We start from the raw sequence: 9,586 nt of genomic DNA, 5'->3' as shown, positions 1-9,586 counted from the left end.
AATAGGCCTAAAAACCAGCCCAGCAGGCTGAAAATGTGCAGCCCAGCGTGCTAAACGGGCCATCGGGCCGGCCCGTTTACTAATCAGGTCGTGCCTGGGCCAAGGAGCAGCGCCCGTGGGCCGGCACGGCACGGCCCGGCTATTAAACGTGCCATGGCGGGCCGTGCCGGGCCAGGCACGATTAGCACGGGCCGTGCCGTGCCGTGCCGGGCCGGCCCGTTTGGCCAGGTCTGGCCCTAAGCTTGCCCTGCCAGCGAAGAAGAGGCGAACTCATCTCCGAAACCCTAGACTAGGGCAGCCGACCGGACAAAAATAGGAGGACGATGAATCTTCGATTTTTCGCCTCTCTAGCGATGGGAAGGCTGTCCTCACGCCGGATCTGCGGCCAGGTCGTAGGACCGGCAAGGCACCAGCTCTCTGTACGTATCTCTATCTCTCCCCCAAAAATCACCCAATCCTCTCCGTCTCTCAGCATGTGGCTAATTGATCTCTCCTTTGAAGAAGAACCTCCCTGTTGGTGTGCGCGGATTCGGCTCCTTTGACAGGTAGCTCAACTATTTTATCTGTTTTAGCTGTGTCCTATTTGGTGATCCCCAAATCGTATCTTGGATATGACAATTTTGTTTCTTGTCCTGCATACTATTAGATCCCTTTCTTACGGTAGGTTCCTCTGTTATCTGACACGGTCTTGTATGCAGCTCTGTTGATAAAGCAGTGTATATGAATTCTTACTTTGTGCATAATAAGTAGAACAATGCAACAGGATCCTTCAAATATATGATATCTGATTTCTTTGTTGCCCAGTCGTGTTTATAAAACAACTGGTTCATGTAGGATTGTCATTGATTTCAGAGGTTTATTTGGATTTGCATATCTGCTCTAACAGAACTAATAATATCAATGATGGCACCGGCGGTAGAAAGGACAACTCCTTGGGCTTAGTGTATTCAATGTTGGTGTTTACATCAGTCCATATTGTTGAGTTTGATTCGTTTGCCCGGTTTATTTGTAGGTTTAATTCGTGGCAATCTGAACTTGATATCTTTTGTCATGGTGTGAACACTCAACTGGAATCTGAATTTTCTTTCTAAAGAACAATGTTGTGATTGAAGGTTTGCTTTCCCTGAGCAAATGGCTCATCAACATTGTCATCACTCCCCTCTATACAACATGGCACTGTTCAACATCGGAATGCTCCAGATGTTGATCGCCACTCCATTGGTTGGCCTTGATCTTGTCCTTGGTCCTCGTTGCTGTCTATCCTGCCTCTGTTCTCCTCTTCCTTGTGCTTGCTTCTGCCAAATAACTGGTGGTTCCTGAATATATCTGGTGCTGGAATATATCGCCGGGAGCTAAATGTGGTTTAAGATTGTTTTGCACTATCACGTCTAACAACAAAATGTGTTGCAGCTGACCAAGTCAGGTTATTCTAGTGTTAGGAAGATAATTTATCGGTTATATGCTGTCAGACATTACACAAGAAAACGGTAGCTTGGGTGAATCAATAAATGTGGAATAATAGAGTCTGCAGTTGATTTTGGATTAACACGATCGTTTATTCTTTGCAGGTTGCCCATTGGCCAAGTCAAAGATTGGTCACTTGGCACTGTTATGTCCCTGGGTTCCTTGCCAGTCTTTGCTGGAGGCATATGGTATCTCAAAACTAATCCAGAGGAGCCGGGTGGTATGAAATGGATCTGCCTTATTAATTTAGATCTCCTGCCTTGTTTAATTGTTACTTAGCCCACAAGTCTTTTGCTTGGTTTGTAACTGCAGCTCAGAAGCCCACCGTTGAGGACCCGGAGGAGAAAGCCATGAAGAAGAGATTCGAGGAGTGGATGGTTGTGCACAAGCGCAGATACAAGAACGAGGAGGAGAAGGCACGGCGCTACGAGCTGTTCAAGGGGTGTGTCAAGAGGGTGAACGAGCTCAACGCCGCGTCACGGTCGGGTGAAGCCCGGTACAAACCATCCCGATATGCTGACTTTACCAAGGAAGAGAGGAGCAAAATACACGGAATCGTGGTCGAACCATCTATGTTCGACGAGTGGAACGAGGAGAAGAGGCGCAAAACACAAGGGGGCCATGACGGCGGCGCCAACGGGGACGACTGGGAAGAAGAGATGCGCCTGATACAAAGGTGTCTTCGCACTGCGGCCCTTAATGGCAAGGCACAATGCAAAGCACAGCAGTCGTCCTAAGTGGTGAATTAGTATCTATGTTAGCTTCCATCGGTGTGTTATATCGATATATATAAATGCCCCTGTAATTGGTGAGTTTATGCATGCCAATGTCTGCTGCTACTTATGCCTGGAGCCTTGCAGTGTTGAACTTTAATTAGAACTTCCCCTGTACCGCTGTACGTACTCTATCTTATCTTAGTATAAAACATAATTATGGAGTTGAACACTTGGAACCCTTCCTTTTTGATTTTGCATGACGGATGATATAGTAGTATGTTTGAGCAAATAGCTCCGGGTGCTTCACTGAATAATGACTAGTTTGGCAGTTGCGAAGATGGCATCGTCCTCCCATGTTGGTTATGCCCATATTATCTGCATTCAGAATCAGTGCCCATATTATCTGCATTCAGAATCAGTGCTTCGCACTTGCTCTCTCGGAACGTATGGTCTTTTTTTCTCATACACCTTCACCCTTTGGACCTGCTCGATAATGCAGCCCAATAGTTTGCTAAAAGGTCAATTTGCAACACTGAGCACTTCATTCATAGTTCGAAAATCAACATATGAAGTTTAAAGAAACGCCAAGGCAAATTCGTAGCCTTAACACGGGTGCCCAGAGTTTGATGATGAAATAAGTTAACATGTGAGCTACGCACAAAGATACAAAAACGTGGGTTTTTAGTGGTGAACAGTGCACAGTCGCATTTTCAAATCATGAATTTTCCATTTTTACGTAGCTCATGTGTTTAACATATTTTTCATCATCAAACTTCGCACATGTGTAGTATACATTCATATTACCATGTACGATTTGTTTAAGCATGTTTTGAAACTTGAAATGTGTTTTTTTTTAAACAATTCAAAAATAAAAGTGACACCCATGCTCCAAAAATACATACTCGGTAGTTTGCTACGTTCTGCTCAAGCCTCCCGCCTCGCTCCTCCCCTTCGCTGCTGAGAATCGAATCACTTCATATTTCAAGCAATTATCGAGTATAAGCTCAGCAACTAGAACTTGTTCTGCTCTGCAAAAAAAAAACTAGAACTTCAGTTGAGTAAAAACAATACTTTTCTTGAGAAAAATATACATTAGAAGAGCTTTGCTTTTTTTTTGAGAAAAAAAAAAGAGAAGAAGAACTTGTCCTCACTGCTCTCACTAGACAGGCCAGGCTTAAAAGGAAACGAGGCCCAGCTCAGCTGCCCCCCGCTCTCTCTCGGTCCACTCCACTCAGCCCAAAATCCGATCCCCGGCCGTCGATTGGAGGTAACCCGTCCATCCCCACGCGCAGCCGTCGCCAAATCCACCAAATCCGCCGGAGCCAGAGATCGGAGAGGGAGAAGATGGTGCGGGTGGCGACCTTCTTCGGGATGACCTTCGGCGCGTTCCTCTTCTGGGAGTCCATGGACAAGGTCCACGTCTGGATCGCCCTCCACCAGGACGAGAAGGTAACCTAATCGCCGGCCTATTCTTCCCCCCTCTCCCCCTCTAAATCCGTTAGCTCGCCGCGCCAGATCTACCAGGTCTTCGTTCCTCCCCGTCTTCGATTAGCTCCGCATATCCCGTCCAACATGACCCGATGAACCGTAGATTCTGGGAGTACGCTGGCCTTGTTTGTCCAGGTGCTATGCCGGGATTTGGAGCAGGGGGGATTTCCCCACTCGTTAGTTTTTCTACGTTACCGACGATCTGCTCAGGGATTACAATTTACATCTCGATCTTTTGAAAAAAGAAAGAAATGGAGATAGAAATGATTCTTAAAGAGTTGCAGCACACAAAGGGAGGAACATATAAGGGTGATAGAAGATGTATCTGATCATACCCAGCACGAAAGCCGTATACGCACTAGGATATTCATATCGTAACAGGAGCTGTGACCCCCCCTAAACAAAAGACATTTCAAGGTATTCCATTGTAAATAGAAGGTTAGTCCAGTAGGAAGGAAACACCGCCCATTACCTCCTGTGTGTTTATGTTCAGAGTCCAATTCTGACGCATACCTCCGCCGCTGTACATCAGCTTCATTCACCTTGCAGGCCTCCGCCTCCCACAATAGTTCTTTCCAGCGTTTCACAGCTGCAAGAATAACATAGATTTGAAGCTAGTCCTATATTCCCACTGTTTTGGCTCTTCACACAGAATGCTACTCCCTCCGATCTTGATCATTTCAAAGCTGCGACGCTTATTTTGGATTGGAGGGAGTACATGATTATAGTCTGCCTGAGAGTCCAGTTAGTCAGTCGAAATACAATTAGTATGAGTTGGACCCTTTCCTTGCTTCTGTTAATCATTCAACAGAAAACTCGCGCCACTGAAACTGGGATTACATCTTGAATGTATTGCCTATCCTACTACTGATTTGGGACTTGAGATATTTGCTTGATTAGTGTTGGACTTCTTTGGCAATGAATTGATATAGTTTCTAATCATCCGGGTACCATGCTAGATGATCATAGTTCGCTGGAGAGTTCGGACAGTCAGTCCAGATAAATTTAGTGTGAGTTGGACCCTTTTCTTGTTGCTGCTAATCATTCAGCAGAAAAGAGAAAACTCAGGCCACTGAAACTGGGATTACATCTTGAATCTATCCATCTAGTTTGTTCTCTACTTTGGTATTGCCTATCCTACTACTGAGTAGTGCTTTCAGAAATTTGCATGATAATTGTTGGACTTCTTTGGCAATGAATCGATGTAGCTTCTAATCGTCCGGGTACCATGCTAGATGATCATAGTTTGCTGGAGAGTTCAGACAGTCAGTCCAAATCTTATATTTACTAATTGGAGGCACCATAAGAGGCTCCACATTAATCCACATCAACAAAATTAATTTAACCATTGGATTTAAAATTTAATGCTCAAAATCTATTAAAAGATGTTTGTTTACAACAACAACAACAACAAAGCCTTTAGTCCCAAACAAGTTGGGGTAGGCTAGAGGTGGCCCCAACGAAAATCTTTTGGGTTTCATCTCCATAAGAGTGGCTGAGTTTTTACGTTGGCTCGCCAAGCCTATCACAACCCTCCTCCTTTACCCGGGCTTGGGACCGGCTATGTTGAGACAACATAGGCGGAGTTATTAAAAGATGTTTGTTTCCTTTAAAAAAAATAAACATAACATACATAGATTGGAATAAGATGCCACATTAAAAAGGTTTTAAGCTGACACGTTCAAAAAGGTGTCCCCCACACAAACGTTAAATTTCCGAGAAAAAATAAATAAGCATCACGTACATAGATTTTTTTTTTTGAGAATCACGTACATAGATTGGAATGAAAAGACGTGTTAAATAAAAGCTTAAGCTGACATGATTCAAAAAGGTGTCCCAACAGCAACGTCCCATCTCAGAAAAAAAATACTTCTTTTGAAAAAGAACCATCACGACATCACGTACATAGATAGAATCAAGCTGGACGCTGCATCTTTGGAAAAAAACGACCACATATGTAGATAGGATGAAGCTGACACGTACAAAAAAAATAGAAATAATATGTGTAACTTCTTTCTCTTAAAAGGGCAAACAAAGACATGTCCAAATATTTTCCAACACCATAAGGTACTCCATGTTAATCCACATCAACAAATTAATTTAGCTATCGGATTTAAAATTTGATGGTCAAGATCTATTAAAAGATGTTTGCTTCCTTATAAAACAATCACGTACATAGATTGGAATAAGATGACACATTAAATCTTTTTAACCTTTACCCTAAAAAATCTTTTTAAGCTGACACGTTCAAAAAGGTGTCCCAACACCCACGTCTAATTTCTGAGAAATAAATAAATAAACATCACCTACGTAGATTTTATTTTCTGGGAATCATGTACATAGATTGTAATACGATGACACGCTAAATAAAAATTAAAGCTGACATGTTCAAAATGATGTCCCAACATCCACGTCCAATTTCTGAGAAAATATTTAAAAGCTATGCCTCTTTTGAGAAACAAAATCACCACGTACATAGATAGGATCAAGCTGGACGCTGCTTCTTTGGAGAAAAAACCACCACGTATGTAGATAGGATGAAGCTGTGCAAAAAATAGAAATCATACAAGAAAGAGTCCTCAAGCCTCACGTTCTGGGAAAAGGAGTCTTCCTGGTTTTGAAAAAGATATTTTTATCTCGGGGTAGAGAAAGGCCGGACAAGTTGCCGACATCGTCGAATTCCTCTGTGTATACTCGGAGCTGTACCAAGGAATCATACGCTTGATTGTCTGGGTGTCGCAGCCGACTTTGACAATGGAGTCCAAGTTGCTGGGCAGGAACGCGCAAATCTTGAGCTGTGTACGCCTCATTCTCAGAGGTCAGGGTTAACATTGCACCTAGATGAGCCATCTGGTGACGCCCATGGCCGTTCTTGTGGAGGCTGACTGGGTAGGTGCCATCTGAGATGTCAGCATGAAGGAGCCAAACAGTTAGCCTCCATGCTACCCATATGCTGGCCAAAGCACCATGCTACCCCCGGAGCTCTTTGACCATGAACTTCCGATCTTGGAATTCGGCTAGATGATCGCTGAGGAGACAGGCGCCGGAGCCAAAGGAAGTAGGACAAGACATGAAGACGACATTACAACCGTCACTGCAACAACCATATGTGCGCATGTCTCTTCTCGTATGTTCCTTTCATGTTGTATGCCTTGGTTCTTGCGGCCATCATTGTCCTTTACTAGGCAAGCAACATGGCTCCAGGTTGGCCTCATGTCCTGTTCCAATTTCCAATGGTGCAACACATGCAAACTACATCAATAAAGCACTTTGTTTGTTAGGTTATCCCTCACATTTAGTTAACGTAATAAATCAATTTTTTTCCAGCTAAACATACAAGAGATTTGAATATTTATTTCTTATTATATTGCATAGTTGCCATAATATAAATCTAACATCTTTTTCAGTACTGTGTTTTTGTTATATATGTTGCTGTACAAAAATAATGGTCCATTGATATAAATCCTAAAATTACAAGTCCAATTTAGATGTGTGTTCATAGCAATGATTTTTTAGTTTAAAGTAAGTATGTATGGTGGCTATACATTGCAGAGAGAGTGTATCAGCTACAATAGTATATGTGTACAACAATTCAAATATTTTTAGATATGCCATAGAACGAGTTGATCCGAATGATTTTGTCACAGTTAAGGGATTTCAGTGTTATTAAATTTGTTTATTTCTTTAGTTATTTGGATAGAGTACTAAAATTGGTTTTGCACAAATCTCTCCGCAAATGCAATTGTCAATTATTGTGGCATAACTTATTTCAGAAACTTAATACATACTAAAAATTGCTTTAAGCTATGAGGGGCATGAATATTCCCAATATTGTCGAATATCTGGATATTATGTCTTTTATTCCAATTCGTTAGTTGTTTTTATAAATAATAATATAAGCATTAAATAAACACAAAGGTAACTTAGAATCATATAAACAATTGATTGAGGAAGACGCCAATGTTGCCTACCTTCTGATAATCAATTTATTTATACATACTCTAAAGTAAGGAGAACTAATTTTTTAAATATATATAATAATGTTGAAATAAGTAGTTCCTAGCTCAGTGTGAGTTGGACCCTTTTCTTGCTGCTGCTAATCATTCAACAGAAAAGTGAAAACTCAAGCCACTGAAACTCGGATTACATCTTGAATCTATCCATCTAGTCTGTTTTCTACTTTGGTATTGCCTTCAGAAATTTGCATGATTATTGTTGGAACTTTCTGGGTGAACTGATGTAGCTTCTATTCTCCCGGATACCATGTGGGTTCACCTTCGCTTACAGACTAACCATTTTGCCCTTCTGTCACATGGAGCTCATATTAAGGGTAGATCGCTCAAGGGCAGCTTGTAACCTATACATTCAACTAGTATGTGCACTGAACAATCATAAAAAAGTGTATGCACAGTGAACAATCATCAAGATATGAAACCATAACTGGTCACCTTTTATGGTATTTCTAGCAGTATAATCGATGACCAGTGCTCGAAAAGAGTCACGATTAGTTGAGAGTTTGAGACCAGTCTATAGTCAGTACCCAATTGACTCTTCGACTCTTGATCATTGGGGGTTATGTTAAGGATAAATTTCGTAAGGGTACTCGCCATCATTTTACAAACACATTAAGCATGTTTCTGTCTATACTTTTCCACCTGCTTGTCAGAATATTTGATATCACCCACCCTCCACTGTCCCCAAAAAATCATATTTGGTGAAGAACTCTGTTGAAATTCCAGAGTGGGAGATGAAAACCTTTTGTATTTATGTTAGCGTGGGTGCTGGGGGTAGAATTATTGTTTCCACACTGATATATTTAATGCTTCTTGTGGATTAGATTTGGCTAAATTCATCTCGGGACTTGAGGTACGAGAGCATTACATGTCTAATTGTTGTTTGGAACTTATTAGTGCCATCGAAACATAGACAGGTGGTTTCAGCTTTTGGTGTGTTCGTTTACACCAAAAACATCATCACCTGTAGGGGGTCCAACCACATACACACACCCAAAACCAAAATCACCACTACCATGGAAAAAGTTTTTTTGCAAATCCGTGTACTATAAATATATATGGATATAAGTTAGTAGTATTTAGAAACGTACAAGTGTGTTTTCTTGAAGTAACTAAAAGTTGTTCTTGTTATTTCAGCAAGAAAGGATGGAAAGGGAGATGGAGATAAAGAAGATGCAAGCAGACCTAATTGCTCAAGCAAAAGAGAGTGAATCATGATTGTCTTTTCGCCAATGGTTTCAACTAGTTGCTTTGTCATATTTTTACTTTCCAAGTGATAAGCCTTGGCTGATGTATGCTTGACACCTCCAATAAACCAAGTTGTTATAACTTTATTGAATGCAAGAGGCTATGCTCATGTTAAATCATGTTTAGTTTATAAAACAGCATAACCCAGCTTCACTGCCTTGGTTATGAGGTGTTGTTTTGAATTGCTTATGCATATTTTGTTGTTTTTTCCCGTTGTTATAACTTTATTGAATGCAAGAGGCTATGCCCATATTCCCGTTGTTTTTTCTGCCGTGCCGTTCTCAGTAAATTGCAGTGCCTTTCAGCTTGTTGTTCAATTCTGTGCAATTCCGAAATTAGATATTTTTTCCTTGCTTGTACCTACAAAGTTCTTTTTGTTTTTATTAGTCTTTTTGTTAGCACATGAGCATTAGTTGCTTAAACCATGAGTCAAGTCTATGGCTCTGAAGTTAAAACTTCTGAAGATAATAAAATATTTCTTGAGAGCAAGCTGGCTCATGATCCATGGTACCCTAATAACACGTTGCTGGTGTGATTTGGCACATTCGTTCACCCTACCCTGATTATCGGTCAGATGCAAGAGCCATCAAATATCATGTACTTGCTCTTCCTTCTTCCCAGCCATCTCAGATTCACGGGCGGGCAGACAACCTTCCT

General features: G+C 41.5%; 2 protein-coding genes across 3 annotated transcripts; both read left to right on the top strand.

The window, feature by feature from the left end:
* Positions 1-266: 266 nt before the first annotated feature.
* Positions 267-2,409, top strand: LOC119278010. Of its 2 annotated transcripts, none has more exons than XM_037559363.1 (4): positions 267-419; positions 502-545; positions 1,569-1,684; positions 1,777-2,409. In XM_037559363.1, exons 1-4 carry the CDS (start codon positions 324-326, stop codon positions 2,199-2,201), a joined length of 681 nt encoding a protein of 226 aa, XP_037415260.1. In that variant the 5' UTR covers positions 267-323; the 3' UTR covers positions 2,202-2,409. The 2 variants fall into 2 exon arrangements, with proteins under 2 accessions (XP_037415260.1, XP_037415261.1); XM_037559364.1 differs by having other exon boundaries at positions 274-419; positions 505-545.
* A 987-nt stretch (positions 2,410-3,396) lies between these two features.
* On the top strand, positions 3,397-9,193 carry LOC119278009. The gene is made up of 2 exons (XM_037559362.1): positions 3,397-3,629; positions 8,819-9,193. Exons 1-2 carry the CDS (start codon positions 3,525-3,527, stop codon positions 8,897-8,899), a joined length of 186 nt encoding a protein of 61 aa, XP_037415259.1. The 5' UTR covers positions 3,397-3,524; the 3' UTR covers positions 8,900-9,193.
* Positions 9,194-9,586: the final 393 nt, after the last annotated feature.

Source organism: Triticum dicoccoides, chromosome 3B (assembly GCF_002162155.2).
Source record: "Triticum dicoccoides isolate Atlit2015 ecotype Zavitan chromosome 3B, WEW_v2.0, whole genome shotgun sequence".
Taxonomy (NCBI): Eukaryota; Viridiplantae; Streptophyta; class Magnoliopsida; order Poales; family Poaceae; genus Triticum; species Triticum dicoccoides.
Note: the sequence above shows the minus strand (reverse complement) of the source record. Positions and strands in the feature narration are given on the sequence as shown.

Bases quoted from the DNA above. Each gene is read 5' to 3' on its own strand.
- LOC119278009 (XM_037559362.1), top strand. From the start codon at position 3,525: ATGGTGCGGGTGGCGACCTTCTTCGGGATGACCTTCGGCGCGTTCCTC. The intron at 3,630-8,818 runs GTAACCTAATCG...TTGTTATTTCAG, and splicing joins CCCTCCACCAGGACGAGAAG to CAAGAAAGGATGGAAAGGGA.
- LOC119278010 (XM_037559363.1), top strand. From the start codon at position 324: ATGAATCTTCGATTTTTCGCCTCTCTAGCGATGGGAAGGCTGTCCTCA. The intron at 420-501 runs GTACGTATCTCT...TCTCCTTTGAAG, and splicing joins CGGCAAGGCACCAGCTCTCT to AAGAACCTCCCTGTTGGTGT. The intron at 546-1,568 runs GTAGCTCAACTA...TATTCTTTGCAG, and splicing joins GGATTCGGCTCCTTTGACAG to GTTGCCCATTGGCCAAGTCA.